General features: G+C 35.6%; 1 protein-coding gene and 1 long non-coding RNA gene across 2 annotated transcripts in view; one reads left to right on the plus strand and one right to left on the minus strand.

Moving 5' to 3' along the window:
- Positions 1-14,609, plus strand: part of LOC140150896 (secretin receptor-like) — a 474,785-nt gene extending 460,176 nt beyond the window's left edge. Inside the window, 6 exon segments of the mRNA XM_072173058.1 lie at positions 667-727; positions 1,919-1,947; positions 1,950-1,990; positions 4,137-4,222; positions 8,535-8,673; positions 10,313-14,609. Of these exon segments, the coding sequence (XP_072029159.1) occupies positions 667-727; positions 1,919-1,947; positions 1,950-1,990; positions 4,137-4,222; positions 8,535-8,673; positions 10,313-11,155 (1,199 nt within the window). The 3' untranslated portion in view covers positions 11,156-14,609.
- The window catches only part of LOC140150897 (uncharacterized), a 413,208-nt gene that overhangs the window by 191,048 nt on the left and 200,472 nt on the right, over positions 1-21,688 (minus strand). The window lies entirely within an intron of this gene.

The raw sequence follows: 21,688 nt of genomic DNA on the forward strand, positions 1-21,688 counted from the left end.
ATACGATAAATAATAATATGATAACCATTTTCGCTCTGTACATGCAGCAGCTATTTGGAATAGGGCTTATGGCTAAATCGCGCATTATCTTATTGTAGTTTGAAACATTGCATACTCAAAATGATTACCGAAAAATGTAGGTATATGAATAAGGACAACATCATCTCACTTTCTTATACCGTTTCAATGAGGAGAATTATTATTGTCCAAGGGGTTCTCACTGGTTGTAGGTTTACCATGTTTACGGGGGTGTGTCACAGCTTTTGGGCAACCTTTTAGCAATTCTGTTATATCTATGGGTGGGATATCAAAGCGCATTTTTGGGGCAAAGATGCCTTTAAAAACACCAACTTTTGGCAAATATGGACACTTTTGTGAAAAGCACAAAAACAGCAAAAGGTGGTTTATAGAAAGTCATCATCCAAAAGTCTGCGTTGCACTTGCCCGTGCAACATTTTTGCAGAATCCCCCCACCCCCATTATCAGCGCAAGCAATGACATGCAGCCACCCATGTTCTTAAAATGATTTTATTCGTACTTCGTTTATTGATATTTCATTTTACACCGTAAATATATCAATACAATGAATAGTTCATAAACTTATGTTTAAATATGAATATTTAGTAGCTATATAATTTTTTTATTTATATATTATATACATCACAGGTTGTCCTGTTCTAGTTGTACTACCGTGGACTATTGTACAGACACAGCAAAACAAACATGGGTAATTATTTTCATTTCGCTTTAATTTAGTCAAATTTCATCGAAGCTACTTCAATTACTACCATTTTCTTTTCTTTCAGGTCACTTTTTGCTTGCATATATTTTTTTTTTGCATACATGCATTGCTGATGGTGCATTTGCATTGTATCACATTTTGTTTTGTTTCAATCTACACTAGAACCGCCCCTAAGTTTTTCCATCCGTCATAAAAGAATGCACGTCTCTACGTCCAAAAGACTTAAGCTAATCGTAGATCCATCCTTTACATTTATTTTAGTAATACAATGTTTACCTCAGCACTTTATCCGGGGGTAGAACCGACCATCAAAAGTTACCTTAGAGTGGGGGTTGGTGCCCACCATACACAAACATGTTTTTAAAACGTTTTAAATATGTTATATTTTGGGTTTTGGTTTAGCTAAAATCTTTTTAATAACATTAAAATATCTGGTTAATAAAGGTCATGGTTTTGTATAAAAACACACTACAACAATATTTTTAAAAGTTTTCAGAATGTTATCGTAAAATAATTTTGTGTGAACATTTTTTTTTGCCAAATATTTTGTTACCACTTAAATAATATCATGTTAGAATATTTGCATTAGGTTATCAACAAATGTTTTTGAATGTTATGAACAAGTTTTATACCATTTACATGTCCTTTGTGTAACCCGGTATTTACACGTTTTCTGCCAACCTTTTTAACCTTTTGCGAATGATGTCGAGAACGTTGTATTTGCTGGGCGAGGCCCACCACTGGTTTCTACACTAAAATATACGATTTTCTTTTCGCTCTTGTAAAAAATATTCTATTACATGACTTTTTACATGTTAGTTAGTTTGAAATGGGTATTTCCTTTTATATTTAGGAAAGAATTCGATAAGAATCTCATGTATGTAGAATTTTTGAAGACTCGTAGCTATACTTTAGTACCAAAACGGTATATATAATTGAAAATTAGGGAGTTGCATCCCCACCCTTCGTAGTCCTCGTTAGAAAATCTGGCTCAATAGTTCTAGGGTTAATATCGTTTCTGTTCTTATTCTACTATTACTATTTTTCCTTTTTCAGTTTTTTTTTTTTTTCTTCAACATATTTTTCATCTTCTTTTTCTTCTTCTTCTTCCACGAAATTGCCTTTTCTTCCACACAAACTTCTGACCGCTTCCTTACTACTCTATTTCCGCTACAGATGCTGGTGGGAGACTGTTACAAGTGACAGTTTTATTGGATAATTAAAGGACCGGTCATGTTTGCTATTGTGGTAAGTATTACTACATTAAGCATTTCTAAGTTTGAATGATCTTAGTAGGTGTTGATACAAATATCTTATTTTGTCTGCTGCTGGACAATAGTATAAGAACATAATTTTGTAATTTCTTATAATGCATCTTTCTAAGATGGATTACAAAGAGTGATTTAATTGCTATTCTTAAATATAGGCTATATTCCTCTAAGATAGCTTCTAAACACATCATGTCACTACCCCCTTAATGAATGACCATTATTCCAAAAATAGTTTATCGTATTCCAAAATCAGACTTCATTTCTGCGCATTATGACACTTCGTTTGATGCAATGGTCATAATATTGATGTTGCCGTGTACATTTAAATTATTCCGATTGCCTTGCATTCAATATCTATTGAAGGTAATTGTTCAGCTCTTATTGCATTATTCTTTTTTGTTTCATGAATATGGAGGTCATCAATAACAATCTGTGAACTTCTGTTATATCTATAAATGCGCTTTTATACGCACGTGACCCATGGGCACGACATACCAAGACCAGCAAGCGTTACCAGATTTGGGTTCTACCTACATGTAAGGTGTCACGAAATTAATAATACATATATAACAGCAGTCTCATGTTCTTCCACCTTTGCATTCAAATGTATAGAAAGAACACTCGCTATGTAGGAGGTCACTTCGAGACTTACTGTCTATAAGCTGTTATGGCAGCGCGGAGGTGGTCACGTGGGCATTTATAAAAGCGCATTTATATATATAACCGAAGTACACTGACAATTGTGATTATTCACATCAAGAAGATTTCAATAGTTTTTCTGACCAACGAAGTCCTAAAATGATCCAAAATTGCAAGTTGTTCGTTAAGTGGTAAAGTTAGATTCAAAATGTCCTGATTGGTGGCAGGTGTTACCATCAAATGTACCCCTTAAACTTAAACTTCTTATGGCCACAGACAATGTTGAATTTGTCATTGAACATTTTTCAATGACAAATTCAACATTGTCTGTGAATGAACAATGACCACTGACTGTCAATGAACAATGACCACTGATGGCAATAATGACAATTTACATGTATGCTGAATTCAAGGCAATATGATTTTGCTGCAACTTTCAAATTTTGCGTTACGTTCACCTTAATGTACACGGCAAAATCAATATTGTGACATTTGCAACAAATTTAAAAGTTTCAAAGTACACTGTGATATCAATATTAGGGCCATTGCGACAAATGAGGTCTCATAATGGTCATTCGTTATGTTTATTTTACATTATCATCCATCTGATTGAGTTATTGCAATACACGATGCTCCTTTGAAGGATAAGAACGACTTTACAAAAGTAATACAGTTTGTTTATATTTTTAGGATGTGTAAAAATGGAGTATTTAAGGGATCTGGAATGAGCGTTTTGAGCGTTTCGACAGTATTTTTTGTGGGACATGAGAGCACATCAAACATACCGAATTGCATTCTGAATACGAAGAATGTCTTTCTGATATCAAATAATTTTCATTTTATGAAATTTACGATATAATACAACTTTTATGAAAAATTAATAAAATTTGATATTTTTCACATTTTTGAGATATAACAGTCCTCGAAGTAAATTTTATAAATTTAATGATATATTCTTAAAGTGTATGTAGCTGGGAGGAAAAGCCGACGATCAATTGAAAATTTTGACCTTTCATATTGAAGATATGGATTTTTTTCCAAAAAGACGTGTTTTAATTTGGTGTTTTGGGGGAAAAAAAATCCATATCTTCAATACGAAAGGTCAACATTTTCAATTGATCGTCGGCTTTTCATCCCATCTACATACACTTCAAATATAAATCATCAGATTTATAAAGTTTACTTCGAGTACTGTTTAATATCAAAAATATCAATTTTTAATGATTTGTCATAAAATGTGTATTACATTGCGAATTTCAAAAAATCAAAATTATTTGATATCAGAAGGACATTCTTCGTATTCAGAATGTAATTCGATATGTCTGATGTGCTCTAATGTCCCACAATAAATACTGCCCAAACGTTCATACCCCTTCCCTTAATGACACAAATTTATATTGTTGTGTTTTTGAGAAACATTGCCGTTGTTACAAAATACGTTTTCATCGGAAATAATGTTGTTGTGACAATCTTCTTCTATTCAGGTTAATTTCTTCTTGTTCTTGAACATTCTGAGAGTTCTTTTTACAAAGCTGAGAGCTAGTAATGCAGCAGAAGCCCATCAGTATAGGTAAGCGCTTCCACGGAAAAATTCCGCCGAATCTATGTCATATTCAAGTAATGAGCAAAACCAGCTACCTATAACTATTTTATAAAAAGGTACTTTATTTAATGCTCCCATGTGACCCATGAACGCCGCCATACAAAAACCACCAAGTGATCAGTTCAAGTGACTAAAAGATTTAAAAAAAATAATATAAAGATAATTTAGTATACATTGGTAGATTCTGATTTTTTTTCATGTTTATGAACTAAATTTACGGACTGAAAAATACGCTCTTACGATACACTACAAAGCAGAAAAACGACAAATTTGGTTGACAAATTTGAACACGCTTGCCGCATTTCCGTAAACATAATGACAATCCGCTGTGTCAAAGACACTTTTCAAGACTTCCTGTTTAGAAGCTGTAATGTCAGCGCACATTTCGTGGGAATTAACTTTTCTAAACTTTTAAAATATTCTAAGCTTGATGGAAACGATATTTCCTCTTAATCACAACAACCTGATTGGAAGTCCTAAGTTGGATTTCGCGAAAGGTTTATACAACGCATTGTATAAGTCCCATAACCATAATATATAATATATTATCCACGTTAACTCTAATCGTCTGGAAGGGCCATGGTGGGCTTGTGAGTCACGATTGGTTCGGTTATAAAGTCTGCACAAAAAGTAACGCAGCTGTTATAAATACGCCTATAGATTCAGAACTCATTGTTTTCACAATATTTCAACATAGAACGAAGGATGATTTATTTAAACGCATTTTGAAACCCCATTCGTCAAACGTCGTTCAATATTAACAACACGGTAATGCTTTTACAGAAAAATACCCGAATTTAAAAGTTGCAGTTTGCAGCGATCAACGGTTATAATACCAACACTGTAACGCGTAAAGCCCGCCATTATCTTCGCGCTTACTTCAAATCAATACAAAATAGCTGCAACTTATTAATTCGGGTATTTTTCTTTCAAAAAATTGCTGTATTGTTAATATTAAACAAACTTGGACAAAGTATGGGTATCAAAATGCGCGCAAATAAATCATCCTCAAAAACAATTATTAGTTCTGAAACTATAGGCGTATTTATAACAGCGTGCGTTACTTATTGTGCAGACTTTGTAATTATACAATGTGCTGCAGACCCTAGTAAAGTACACATATTATGTAACTCCGTAGCCAATCTATGTAGTATAACAGGAAACTATAATGTGTTCGGCTAGATATGGAACTTTGTACAAGTTTCCATATCATGCTGTAAACAATATTTATGGCATGGTATGTTGTTCTCAAGAGAACAAAATAACCAGCACGCTAATTTCTATTTCCACACATTACCTTTGATCTCTACGAAAAAGTATTCACAAATTGAAGACCTGAGCACAAGAAGACTGTAAGTCCACTTTTGACGAAATTGAGTTACAGGTGATTTTGAAGTTATTGGATGAAGACAAACATTTTGACATTCTTTGTTTACATTTGGCCCCCTCCCCATAGGGGTTACGTGATGGGTCAAGAGGGGTCAACAATGAAAAACTGTCCAATGACACCAATAGACATATCAGATTACTCGTCTCATAACAACGATTACGAAAATATATTATTTATCATATATTTTGAGCTCGGTTAATGAGTTAGAGAGTCACTCCGGTTCAAGGTGACACATTTTGCTCGTCATTGCACATAGATTACCAATTATGGTTAAATATTTCCAACATCTGCATTCAGTTTTGAGTTATAAGCTTTTGTTTCAATCCGAGTGCAAGAAGACCGTAAGTCCATACATGATACATAGATCAATATCGATCAATATTACAGATATTTACTTGATTAATATACAAAATGATTCTTCTTGCCTATACCCAGGTACCTAAGAAGTATTAATATTATAGCTTTTTTGGTTTCCAAGTTATCTTTTTTACAAAAGTTTAAACAATCATATCTCAAAATGCCAAATATGGACTTACGGTCTTCAATTTTAACTTAGTTTTATCTCCATAATTAAACACAACGCCAAACAAAACAAACAAAAAGCAAAAAGGGCTCCGACACATTAACAAATCACAAAAGTGCATTGAGATTAGAAGGCTTGTTACCTACATATTATGTTGGTCATCTCTCGGTGATTTAAGGTTGCTGGCCTATTTAGAAATATTGACAGCCTAATAATAGGTTAAGATTTACAGCCACTAGACCTAAATCTTAAAATGGTACCACGATAAGTGGCCATTGAGTCTTCATCCTGAAGTTAAGAATCACCACTTATATTAAGTGGAAACTTGTTTTCTACTACTTTCAGTAGTGTTTTGCTCAAGATGATGTCTACAGAATTAATTAATGTCTAGGGAGCCAAAATGAATTTACACTCCAACCCTGAGCGACGAGCGATTGGGTTTTGACCAATAAGATAGCGCAATATTCCCAACGCAACAGAAAGTGGTGTACCTCATTGGCTAAAAATCAATCGCTATCGCTCAGCGATGTAGTATAAATTAAACTTAAGAGGTTATAAACGTGAGAAACATCACAATTGGTAGTGAAGTGCTTACCTTCATCACGTGTTAATTATGCAAATCAGGCGCGAGAAGTTACGAGAAGGTACAGACAAACTTAAATATCCCATCGGTGGAAATTAGAGAGTATTACATTATTATGTGATGCGATCAAGCAAAATCAGTCGGAACTCGGATATATTGATTTTGAGATATAGCCAAAGAAAGGAAATATTTCATTTTGTTTCCTATTGTTTTGGAAACTCTTTAATTGGTCATATCTTTGGAACAGGTTGTTCAATTTAAAATGGGGTTTGCAAAATGCAACTTTGTAAACGATTTTTACTAAACTGAAAGTTTTAATGTTTCCGAATTCCAACTGATTTTGCTTGATCGCATCACATAAGATGTATATACGAGATATGTGGTACTCCGCAGCAATACATTTCCAGCCCAACTATATCAAGTGCATGCATAGCATATTGGTATCAAAGAAAAACCCTTCATTGATTGATATAATTATAATAGTTTATTCAATGGTGATCGTTGATCAGCTGCAATTGTCTTCTATCATCTGAGAAATATACCATGTCCGATTGGCGATATCGCCCAAGGCTACGCAATTTATTACCATTACCTTGTCCAGTGTTATTGAATGTCCATGAATATAATGAAGTAATTGTGCAGTTAGACACAATACAAAATTTCGCAAACAAAATGTTATATTGTACAAATCAGTATTAATTGCAAAATGAAATTCTAGAATTGTTTTAAAGCAGCGTCTTACATTGTCATTAGCCGCCAAACCATCCAGTAGTGATACCTTAATTATAGTCCAGAGCTTCCGCGCTGGACATTTATAGATTATAGACATGAGCAGGACAATGTCGCGATGGTAGCCGGTAATTCCCTTACCCGCGTTGTACTGATTTAACGTATTATCTAGAATGTCTAATTCTCAATTGATTGACATCTGATTTAAAGAGTATGCACACAAATACTATAGGCATACGTGACTAGAAACATTTGCGACCGATTTGCGACCATTGTTTTTCATTATATTTCACACTGCCAGAAACAAAAGGTCTCTCTGATGGTACAATCATGCATGCCATAATAGTGTGGATAATCAAAATGGTTTAATTAATCTCCTCACAATCCTTTGTACGTGCTTTTAAAGCAAAACATGGCAAGTCAATTTGGTACTTATGGCAGCTTGCCAAATCACGTTGCCATCTCTTCAGTTGCCTTTTAAAGGGATCCGTGGTCCGGAAACAAAATATGGTTATCGACATGAATATTAATAAGGAGAGAAGAGCATACTTTTACAAATAACTTTATACTCAAAAGAGGGCACTCTTAAAGACAATTCCTTGTAGTTAACTATTATCTCTTGTGGATACGTGTACTACGTACTTGTACTAGATATCCACTAGTTGTTACTGTAATATTGTTCTGAAGACACAAGACAAGAAATAAAAGGACAGCATGAACGGTTTGTATCATTTTTGGTAAACATTTTCCTTCATGTCTATTTAAATGGAACACTCACACCAACCAGCATTATTTCAGTGTAGGAAGCTAGAAAAACTTAACATCCTTTGCTAATGCAATTGACTTAAAAATATCAGTAATACTGCTGGAGTAACAACTTACTCGATGTAGCTTGAAATGTTAATTTAAGCGTTAATTTAAGCGTGTGGAAAGTACTTGAATTTGGAATTACCCATGATTCATTCCTCAGTTAAGACACCACTATGTGTATTTTTTGAACTAAAATATAATACAACATACTACATGCAATACTTTATTTCTATCGTTCCTGCAGCAAAATGGCCAAGTCGACTCTTGTACTGATTCCACTCTTTGGAGTATACTACATCATCAGTGTTGGAATGTACGCGTCTAATGCGCCTCAAGTTGTCAAGATAAGAATGTACTTTGAGCTTACATTGTCCCCTATTCAGGTAAATCTTCTTTTCTTTCCATACATTATTGTCTCCATACATTATCATAATACGTTGGCTCGAAAAAAGGCGTCGTTTGGCATATTAGTCGTTCATGCAATAGTTGATAGCTTATGACGAGAGGGGTGGAAGGAGCTATCATGTTTCCAGTTTTAGCCATTTAACTAAAAAAACTGCAGTTTAGTTCTTAACATTAATACGTTAATGTTATAAAGAATGAGTCAAAGAAGCGTATTCATAATCGTATTTTTATTTCAGTAGGTCCTGTGTCAAAAATGACACACCTTATATAAAATCAAGCCTTGGGATTGCCTTTATACCATTCTTCTGATGAGTAAGCTTTATTTGTCTGAATATTTTGAGTTCAAACAGTAGCTAGGTCTTGCTCCCCCCAAATCCGTCTTAAGGGTTCTTGTATGAATGTTTAGACAGTGTTGTATGTGGGACATGAGAGCACGTCAGACTGATATCAAATAATTTTAATTTTTCAGAAATTCGCGATATAATACAAATTATCAAAACTGTTTTTAAATGTTTGATATTTAACAGTCCTCGAAGTAAACTTTCTAAATCTAATGATATGTACTTTAAGTGTACGTATGTAGATGTGATGAAAAGCCGACGATCATTTGAAAATATTGGCATTGTATATTGAAGATATACATTTTTTGTTCAAAAAAAGACCTAATTTGTTTTGGTGTTTTGGGGAAAAATCCAAATGGGAGCGATTACAATAACGGGAAGAATCACTGAACAGGTGACATAACACTATTGCGATTTATGCAATACCGATTTGCTATTTTATCGTTCCCCCACAGGCTCCCCATAGATGCCAAAGCAAATTGATTACAGACCAAGATGAATACCGTAAACGTTCGCCTAATGGCGCACCTGGGCTCCTTTGCCTTGGGGGAAATTTTATGCACAAATAGAGAGCTCCCTACTCTGAAATCCCAACACGAGTTAAGGTTCCGTGCCCTTATTTGCTGGTGCGGATTTTACGGGAGGACACTTTTAGGTTGTGCCTAAAATTCCACTTATGTCAAGGGAGCCCATAGCGCCATTAGGCGAACGTTTACGGTATAAAAGTCGAAAATAAACATACATCGTGAAGGTGTAAATATAGTTTTTAAATTTTTAAGCGAATGGAAGTCTTTCTATATCCATGTGTATACCTTAATTCCATCTCGTACTTTTGCCATTTTAGTCGTGTTCGTAACCCTTTAATTTCATCCCGTACCCCAAAGGGGGATGGCGCAATTTAACTACATGAGATTTTCATCATGATTACATGACATTTATCACCAATTCCATCTGTGAAGTTTAACATCAGCACTTCAATTCGTTTTGATATGAGAGCTAAAAATGTAATGTTCTCGCCCCATAGGAACACTGTGTATTAATTAATTGGTCGACCAAAAAGTGCATCTTTTCATTCATAACATTCAAACTAGATATCTTTGAGGCCTGAAAATTCACAGGGTTAATGAGGAAAATAATATTGTTCTTCCAAAATTTATACTACTTATAATGTCGGTAAAACATGGGGTTCTGGGGATGAGGCTATACGATATTTGTAAGTTTATTCATCAATATGATTATCTTTTATAAACATCCGTCTTTTTGCCTACTTTTGCAGGGCTTTCTTGTTGCTCTACTCTACTGTTTCATGAATGGCGAAGTTCGAACAGAAATTAAACGAAAATGGCGTGTACGTCAGCTTAATCGTAACTTGAGTGGTCACAGATCAGTCAGAAATGGCAACTCATCATCGTTCTCTGGGGGTGCTACTTGTAATGAAATACGGGAGCCTCTGAGGCCTCCAATGCGGCGATCAAATAGTCCTAATTCAAATAGAACTGCAAGCAGTGTAAAAGACAGATTTCTTGCCTTAAAAAAGAATGCCTTTGGCTCGAACAGTGTAAATGGACATGTTCAATTGGGAAATGGATCGGCTGGACAACGATTACCTCGATTATCACAAACAGACATGACTGACGAGGAACATTCACCTCGGATTGCTCACAAACAGATATCACAAGAACCAGAAGCAGCAGAAACAACACCCCTTAGAGCTGTGTGTATTGAAACAAATGAAGACACTTACAGTGATACAGAAGTAGTGAAAACATCTGAAGCAACACAACCTATCTTCGCCCAACAATCTTCGCTCCTGAGATTAACACAGCCTAAAGCAGCGCCTCTCATCAGAACAATGGATGAATTGTCAAGGATTCATGACTCACACACAGAGTTAAATGCAGATGACGTAACGCGTCCATTATGCTCAGATGAGCAACAAGTTATCGAGTCTGAACCACTTGCAATATCCTCTCCACGCAAGAGTTTAGTGGATAGTAGTGGTACTTCTTGCAGTGTTGGAGACATCAGCAAAAGTGTCGAGTCACCGCCATCTTACAACGATCTTTTCCCAAATATTAAGCCATCTTCGTCAATGTCTAATATTGAAACGCAAGTGTGATTAACATTATAAGATTCTGTTCTTTTTGTTGTTTTGTTTTGTTTGTTTGTTGGTTTTTTTGGTTCTCATTTTTTGATAATATTGTGTTGTAAATAAATACGGAGATAAGAAGATGTTTTTACTTTTCTCTGAACGGTAAATTAAAATTTAACTAAATGCCGTAAACGTTCGACTAATGGTGCACCCGGGCTCCTTTGCCTTGGGGTAAATTTCGTATACAAATAGGGAGCTCCCTCCTCTAATTTTTATGGGAGGCCACTTTTACCTTGTGTCTAAAATTCCAATTATGTCAAGGGAGAAATAACGCCATTAGCGAACGTTTGCGGTATGGATATTTTGTATACGGATATAAATAGAGCACAATGTATCGAGAGGTGAAAAACCAACTCATATCGATACGAATGTAAGAGGGCTATGCTCAGTTTTGTGAATTTTTGTCACCTTTGTTACAGAGCGGACATTTAATAATTAAAATGAAAAAAAATGCATAATTAAAAGGACAAGGTTTCATTAGGGAAGGCATTAAAACCCATCCATCAGTTGACGACCGGCGTCCTAGCGGTCTAACCGTAGTCTATTTATATTCGGAACAATAGAAATCATGCTCAACCTTCAGTTCTTACAGGACATCGCCCGTCGACCAGCAGTTGAATTTTTTTAAACACTAAGTTTACATCAAGGTTTATATGCAAGTCTATAGAGAGCATGGTCATTATGGGCAATATTACCTCAGTTTTCATTTAGGTTTAGGCTTGCAGTAAAAAAATGAGCTTTTTCTATACTATACGCTGGCGAAGTGATGTAATAATCGGATTAACTACCATAGCAATAGGTGAAAACAATACATCGCGCTGCACTACAAGCAGGTTGCACTCATCACCATACAGGTGCGAGTGATCAGCATGATATGGTTCAATGCAGAGGTACCGCGTGAACGTACCAGTGCAGCGCGGTATATTCAAAAATTGTTTTCGCCTACTGTTATGTTCGTTAATCCGATTATTACATCACTTCGCCAGCGTATCAATTCAAACATAAGGTTATCATGCAATAGTTAATTAAAAAGACCTTGTCCTCAAACACCTCAGAAGGAAGACGAGCTACGTATTTTTAGTGCGTCAATAGAGAAATTGCGATTTTCCAAACGCCGACGTAGACCGTACGTTTTTACGTACGTTAATACGTACGGTTTTACGTAGGTGTGCATCGCATGAGGCCACATACTTAACCAACGCTCGTGTGGTGGCGCTATGCCCTATAGTCAGTCATCTGGTGATTTGTTTTGCATGCAATCAGCCCGGGGTCACTCATCCCTACGTAATACATAAATTCGCCCAGCCCCATTTCCATGATATGAAATTTAGAATCCACGCCGCGGATACATGCAGAATACTCAAGTCCAGCGCGCTAATCCATTGGACCATATGACTTATTGGTAGCCAAATTTAATTTTAAACATTATAATTATGCTGTAGGCAACTCAAACATTTGTACGGTATAGAATAGAAATACAACAATACGAATACATATATCGATTTTGACTGCATCGTGCATGGTATATCCGTCCGAGCAATGTATAGACCGCTTGGCATGTGTCGTCATTGACCGGCAGTATGCGCGCGAATTATGGCAATTTCCATTGTTCTTTGCCCTGCTGTGTGCGTACGCATCGTAGTTTGCTAAGGGCACGTGCATTTTAAATCGTCGCCACATTTCATAATAATAAAAGAAAGCCATTGAATAGTGTAGCGGCTCGTTCAAGCATATCGAGAGACGAGCCCCTCGCCTTTGTTGATAAACAGTGATGTCAGGTGGTCTATAGTGAGCCTGCCATTTTTCTTGTATGTAGGCCTATAGTCCCCGGAGTATAGACGTTGGGTTTTCCCCTTTTATTCAAGAGTTTCGCATAAACCCCCCACCCCTAAGATAATTTAAGACCTGCCAACAAATCGTTGCCCCCCCCCCACACCCCTTAATAATTCACCACCATCCCGGGGATACACCAAATTATAGCACCACCCTCACCTGTACCAACAAATACATGATATTTGGACTTAACATTCTTAGGGAAACATTCGTTCTCTAGCGGGGATAGCAACTGTCCTACATTCGTTAGAAATCCGTTATACTTTGTTAGGCTTATGATTGGCGAAATTTATACGGTTTCTGTTATTGTGCGCGTCAAAAATGTTTAAATTTATGCCCGCGTACATTTACTGGGCCTCTCACGCATTACACAAAGCGAACTAGCGTAGTTGCTGTGCCCAACTATATGTACACCCCTTTGTAATGATATTATATTATTAATACACGATGTTATGTGTTAAGTGTTTTTCTGTTATAAGTTGAACGAAATGAAGTATAGACGAGGGTTAATAAAGATGTCTGGGATAAGATGGAAGAACGGACTTAATGGAAAACAGAAAAGAGCTTTTTATCTACAGAGATTTAAACAGGTTTGTCCGTCGGACTTCAGGAACTTCATATTATTTTATATATTAATATATTTGACATTAATAATGATAGATTTTACATTGATGTTATGATCAGGAAAAGTTGATTTCCACAGCCAATTAATGTTTCCACACATAACAATAACTAATTAGCCCGGCAAATTTGTGTGTATATTTAGGGACGACTTGATGGGGAAATGCCCTTGTTCACTGGGCACAGGTATGACTTTACTTAACATAAGGCATGCAAAACTTTAATTTCGGACTTTTTACTGCCCCTAAGGCACCACATCGAATTGGGTCCTATAGAACTATCGGTAGTACTGATGATTCTTAACATCACACCCTAGAGATGTAATAAATTGTATCAAGCATAATAATTAACATTTTATATTATTTTGTATTTCATGCCTGAAAATGAGTTTTTATTCAAAACATTTGTATAATTGTTATTGTTTTTCATTTAAATAAAAAACGAAAGCACTTTGTAAATGTTCAGGGTACGATAGGAAGAGCCATCAGTACCTACCGGGGAACCGGTAGTGCTATATGACCAAATTAGATGTTTTGCCTAAGGTTCCCAAATATTGTCATTAGCTCCATAAAATACAAACGTCTTAAATTATGGTCTGGTTGATTAACGCCCGGTGACTGTTATATATGTATTTGTGCATGTCATTCATCCAGTGGCGTAGCCAGCTTTCTGGGTCAGGGTTGGCAAAATAAAATTTCGAGGGCACAGAAAAAAAAATTGCAGTTGTATCAAACAATACATAGAGACTGTATATCTACGAGCTTCCCGAATAGCCCGTAATTGGATGATGTGCGCGCGTCGTGCGAAAAAAAATGGTATTTTACACTATTTTCGCCTATTATCCGGCTAAAAGGGGCTTTATTGTTACAATGTGCGCGCGTAGCGCGGAAAATTTTTGTCTTTTATACTATTTTGGCCCTGAATTTTGCTAGAAAAGGGGCTCCGTGCCCTTTTTCTTTTCCTTTGCCCTCCTGATTCTCTCTTTTTCATTTTTTGTCAGAGGGCACTTTTTCTTTCATTTTTTTGTCAGGGGCACTTCCCCCGCTGGCTACGCTACTGCATTCATCGTGGAAGGGTACAGTCAACATGTTTCGTAATTAGCCCGAAAATATTCGCTTCTTTTGAGTGATTGCTGGTTTGTGATCTGCCTAAAATGCGTTTTGCCAATAACGCACACAAGACGCTACTTTATCTCTATGACCTTCAGACTTAGTAGTGTTATTTTCGATCCCCTGAAGCAGAATCCTAATATGGATTTTTAAATAACAAAATTCTCATATTTAGGTGTGTTTGTTTGTCATATATTTTGGTCGAACACTCATAGAAATTTACCGCTAATCAGGTTTGATACTGGGGTACTACTAATAGCAACAATAACGGAATCGGCATGTTTTAACTACGCTCTAAAACGTGTCTACCCGACACGTAAAGATTACCGGTAGAAGCACGCACTAAACCCAAGCCATCAATAATGGTCATGCAGTGTTTTAAAAGTTTATATTGACAACATAAAAATGTGTGCATTTGTAATAATATTTCTAAACGCTTATAATATTGTAACAAGAAGTTCTTACTTAGTATGACCCTTTATATCATTGTAGTACGGTACTACTGTAGTAGTAATAGATAGATAATACATAAGTATTAAATCTATTTATACTATATGGCGCAAACATAGGCAGGCAATAGTTGTTTTAAATAACGATACAAAACAATTTATTTTCCATAGTACACATTATTACAACTCTAACATATTATTGCGCAAAGCATGACACTTTATTGGTTAATTGCAAACGACAGGACCTATTTCAACATGCTATGACAACTCCACCCCCATAGCCGAAATACGGTGTAATAAAACAAATACTACATGGTTAATATCGGTACTGGTTTACCTCAGGAAAATAGTTTGATTTTTAACATATATACCTCATATATAGATTCCTGTCATCTGATTGGTTAAAAGTGCGGTCATTGAATTTTTTTTGAAGAATTGTGTTAAACCAGGCATTAGCTTTGTTTTACTATTGCCCAGGCAATAGTCATTTAAAGTCTCTTCTTCTCAATTGAATGATGTTATGTCACTGCCAAGTGCGACATTTTAAGACTGTAGAAGAGTTTTTGTTTTAGCGACGCCAACACTCGAGTCTATCGAGCCGGTGAAAACAAAACAAGCAAGCAAGGAAATTGTGACCAACAAGGACTGAATCAGTAGTGTAGTACGCTTCCAACGTGTGTTGATGAACCGGATGAAGATACTCTACAAGCTGTAAGCATTACAATGATTATGCAATAATGTGCAGTGCATTGAAAATACGAATAGAAGCTTAAATTCGCTTCAAAATCATCGACACGGACTTTGTAATAAAGTCACACTGAACGTGCCCATGATATCGATTGAATGATAATACCGCAAATAAGAGGATTATCTGGAGGAAAAAAGTTCTACATACTGAGGCGTTGCCTTGGTCTACGGTATGGGGCCTAATCGTCACCCTCTGACAAAATGAGTCTGCCCTAGGCAAACAGCCTGGCCTAGCCAAGCATACGAGTTTTTGGGCGGGTGCGGCGTGCCGCACCCGCCCTGTATTCTCTGACTATTGACCTACTTTCTCACATGCCGCAGTGTTGAGAAAATATTCGTGCCGGTTATATCCCAAACACCCACAGAGGTGATAGTTTACGGCGAGTTTTGTAATTATTACTTGATTTTGATATGTAAGTAATACGATAAAATCGTCATAGGCGATAATGTGTTTGTATTAAAAGAAATAACAAAAATAATTATTTAAGTAATAGAAATACTATTTGGAAATTGCAGCAAGATTTGCAGATGTTTTTATTTGAACAGTACCAGTTCACCAGTTTTGCTAGTTTTCCTCATCTTTGGGCTAAATTAATAGCATCGTGAAGGTCATATATATCATGTTGTACTGATAGCTTCGGCATGTACTTAAATACAGCTTGTATGTGCATTGTGTGTTCAGTGTGTACATAGGCTATTTACTTTTCAAATCTTGTGACAAATAGTGCTTGCTGAATGATGCTTGTATATAAGGTATTATAGACAAATTATTAGAATGCATGTGCACCAGTAAAAATGGCCCAGGTTGAATAAAATAAATAAACATATGAATGAATATTTTATTCCCTGGATTATTTTTGTTGGGACAAAATAATGATATAGTTTGACGCTTTGAAATACAGTTATGTTAATCATGATAAAGTTACGAAGTTAAAAAATAATATCGAAATATTGTAAAATCAAACTTTTCCCCTCGTAAGTTGTATCAAAACAACATATTGAGGAAATTGATATGACAGATTTTTAAACTTTGATATGGAAAGATACCCCAGCCCTGTTGTCTCACCAGAGAAGATGAGCAGAAGTCTTTCTATCTGATGATAAAAAAAGCTCTATGTATGATTACGAAAATGTTTTAAATAACTATTATCTACAAAAGTTTTATAACAATGTTTTATATAAAATGTTAACATAAAACGTCTTCTGTTATGATGTGAAGGGTTAATATAAAAACAGGGAAAATCTGTTCCAACTGACCAGCAGAGAACAAAGGATAAGCAATAGATAAGATTAAAATCAAGGAAAATATGATGATAATTTCTCAATGGGGAATAACAAACGTATAAACGTATAAAGTTAAAAAGACTTTGTTTAAATACGTTTTGTGTTATTCCCCCATTGGAAATCGATGTTGTGTCATATTTTCCCTGTTAATTTAATTGTGAATTTGACTTACTCATTCTTTCATTTCTCTTGACAATTTTTCATTTGCCCGCTCTATTCCTTTTAAAGGAATTTTTTTTACGATCGTATTCTTTTAACCAATCAAATGACAAATATCTATTTGATGCGGTATACAAAACAAATAGTGCCTGCTTTATATTCGAGGCGTGGTTAAAATTATAGGTCCGCGGTGATCTCCAAACCATGACTATGCCCCTCGACTTCGTCTCGAGGCATAGCCATGGTTTTGAGATCACTGCGGGCCTAAAATTTTACCATGTCCCTCATAGCAGTCAATATTTGTACACTATTTCCCTAAAACCAAGTAATATTTGTATACTATTCAGCGGCTCACAAATCAATGTCATCTCTATGTATCTCTATGTGGCGGTTATGGCGAGCCATCATTGATACCCGACAGCAAGAGTCGACGGAGTAAGAGTAAGTAAGTATGTGCCTAACAGCACCACATTGCATAAATCGATGTGTATACTCGCTGAAGGTACTTTACGGGTTATAGGTACGGTTCATAGGAACTTTATTTTTCATTATGCGTTAGCCATTTGAACATGAATAAATGACATTGATACATGTTGTTGTTATTTATTGTTTTATAGATTTTTTACATCTGCTCATAGCATGTAATATTGATGATTTTCACTGGTGAAGCCATTATACACTTACGGTATATTCATTTTAGAGATAAGCTGGTTTACATCTGCGGTGAGGATTTATGTGAATATTGTATTGTCCTTTTTTATTTGTATTGGTTTTAATTTACATAATTTATAGTCATATAAATGATAAGCTTCTAGCCGATGGTGTTTTCTTGCTTGCTATTGGCGTGCGCCGTTGCTTTACGATTGATGTGGTTGGTGATATTTTATGATTTCGCTGTTGCCTTCAACCCAAGCTTGTGAAATAATTTAAAGCAGATACTAAATATGCTGATTTTACTCTGCGCATGGTAACACTAAAAAGCACTGTGCATATATCCGGTGTTTTAAATGCTAAACCCCGCTAAATACTAAATCTCACTGGAGAATTGTCGCAATGAGACAGACGTACTCGTGAATTTCTTTTCACATCCAATCAACGAGCGCAATATTTTCAGATTTACTTAAGAGGAGTCTCTTAATTATTTTGCACTGTACCTTTTTAACAAAATCTGATATTTAAAGCCATACCGTAAAAGTCCGTCTACAAGCATATATATGCCTCTAAACGAGGTTTTTTTGACACAAGAGACAAGAGGCAGACACTCTCAACAAAAACGTTAATTGGAGTTTGAACAACTATATTACTGATAAAGGCGGCTGTACAAATATGTATATTTATAAGACCAATCTATTGCAATGATTTTGAGAAGGGTATTGGCCTTTCATATCTTTCGTTAAAAAAAACCCTCGTTTAGAGGCATATATGCTTCTAGACGGAATTCTACGGTATTGTGTGAGTTGCATAAAGAATATATTCCTATTTGAATGTTACTTTACACTGATAGCTACTGATCACATTGACCCCCCTTTGAGCCAAACAAATGAGGTAATACGAAGAAAAGTCCCATTTCATTCCAATGGCTAGAATGCGTGTGTTAGCTCTCCGATCGTTTATCTATTGGCGGAACGTTACGCAGCTGGGATGTACAAACAAAACGTAAGATGAATAGCAATGTGTACACAGTTTATGCGTCAAGACGTAAAATGAAAGCAATATTCACACAGTTTATACGTCACTGATTCAATGATTCAATGATACAGCATGTACGCGATTTGTTTAGCCATCACGAGATCGATGAACTCAGAATAAAACCGGAGATCTCGGGAGTATAACATCTTCAATCTTACTGAAAAATGAGGGCATGTGGAGCAAATCACACTTTATGGCTTTAATCAATCAATAAAAATTCGCTGATATTTTAGATATACATGCTAAAATGTAATAATATTCTTTCATTTTACCTATTTAGTTCAGGTCAAGATTAAAAGGGAACTTATCTGATATTTAATTGCAGCATGATAATTACCATATCGTATTAGTACTCGCATTAAAAATTGTTAATGACCAAACGTTTGTATAGTGTTTGCACAATCGCTACCAGCATTTAGTCGTGGAAGTTACCCCGCCAACCAAGCAAACAAAGCCGCTACGTTCCTTGCGACTGCCTAGTATATAGTATGAGCATAAGTTATGCAAGCAGGCAAGCCTAAATACCTACTGCAGTTAGGCTCCCGTCATTTTCCCCTTCCTCCGGGGTTCATAATTTTTGCACTGTAAATGTGAATGGTCAATGTCAACGAATTATTCAATAAGAAATGCCCGTACATATTTGTATTTTATTAAGCATTTCAACTATTACAGTAGCGGCGTATTACTATAGTGTACGATGCGTAAGCATCTTCCCTTGATTTGTTAAAAAGTAGATATTTTCTTTCATTTTACATCTTTAGTTCAGGTCAAGATTAAAAAGGGACTTATCTCTTAGTTCAGTTGATCAGTTAGTCTAAATTGGTTAAAATATGACAATGTTATGTTAAGCCCATAGCATACTGGTGTTAGCATGACTAGCAATGTGCAATTAAAAATTCGCTAGTGACAAAACATGGTATCGTTTGCACAATCGCTACCACTTCAAGACAACTAGTTACGATTTGACGCTGGACATGCTCCGGACATTATATTTCTTATCAGATAAGCGACGGAGCGATGGAAGTTACGTCCCCCTAACACACATCCCACCCCCTACCCCCACACCCCCACCCCACACACTACCACAAAAAAACGGCTTTGTATGATGTGGGCATAAGCAGGCAAGCCTACTGCAGTTAGGTTCCCGTCATTTTCCCCTACACCCGGGGTTCATAATTATTGCACTGTTAATATAAATGTTCAAGACAATGACAACGAATCATTCAACAAGAAATGCCCGTAAATGTTTGTATTTTATTAAGCATCTCAACAATATATAATATTGGCTACTTTATATTCAACAGTTGGAAATATGAAAATGTACGTTTACACAGTGTGTAGTTAATCACTTTAAACAAGTTGTTTATACATCCAACTCGAGGTTGGTGAACGTTTTAAGGTGCTTTTTATTTGCTCGTCAGTTTTGAGGACTAACTTTGGCCTAAAGTTTCTAAATGGAGTATAGGCACTTTCCATACCATAATAATATAATAAGAAGAAACCAAAACTTTATACAGCGCAATTGGCATCGCAGATGCTTCATTGCGCTGAATAAACCACAAGATAAAAAGTAGGAATATGCAGACACTTAAAATACAATAATTGTAATTTCCTTTAAAAAATTATATTAAACCTACATGAATTACAACAATCATCATAATCAATTCTGACACCAAGGATTAAAAATTACAGCTCTAAAAAATACACTAAGATAGGAACAAATATAAGATAAATATACATATTATCCAATAAGCTTTTGAGCTTTTGTATATGCCTAAAATGTCAATATTGTAAACAGTTAGAGCTACTACACCTTTAGTGACTTGAGTTTGCTTGTATATGTAGCAGCATGTAGTTTCTAGCAGTTTCTAACCAAACAATATGATTTGCATATATTTGTAAATAGCCAATGCACATGTAGTATTGTTTAAAACCAGAAAGATGATCTTGTAAGAAATTGTACCATATTATAAGCTTTATTGTAACTTGCCTTTGAAAACATTGTTGTATCTTAACTTGACCAGATGTTTATGATATTTTTGTAATAAATTAGCTACAAGCAAATAACAACAATTCGAATGTCTGTTTGTCAATATTAATGCAGGATGGTCTTAGCTGTATATTCGTTGCCATTTGACAATTTCTGTATTATAAACTCCTCAAAAATGTTTGGAAACTTTCCAAAACGGCTGTATATCAGAATTTTTAGCTCCATATTGTTTCATATCAGTGCAAACATTGTTCTTTCTTGTCAACAATGACACCTCATTTATGAAGATAAATTATTCCACGGCTGTATAACTTTCTTTGAAAGACAGAGAGGTCTCAAAGAAAATGTGCCAAACTGACCATTGTCTGCGCTCATCTCATTGCTTTGAATGAATAAGTGGGTAGTGCATTAATAAAAGAATGAATGAAAAGTTGTTTGCAGTATGATCATTTTGAATGAAAAGTGCTAGGATGGGATTAACAGTTCTACAGGTGGATTCAAATGGATCAAGGCAATATTAATCAGCTTGAGGCTGGCATACCTCATAATCAAGTTGCTGCAATTTTGGAGTTTTCCGCAGTATGATCTCCAAGCTAAAAGCCAAGTTTCGTCAGACCGG

This window comes from Amphiura filiformis, chromosome 4 (assembly GCF_039555335.1).
Source record: "Amphiura filiformis chromosome 4, Afil_fr2py, whole genome shotgun sequence".
NCBI classification, from domain to species: Eukaryota; Metazoa; Echinodermata; class Ophiuroidea; order Amphilepidida; family Amphiuridae; genus Amphiura; species Amphiura filiformis.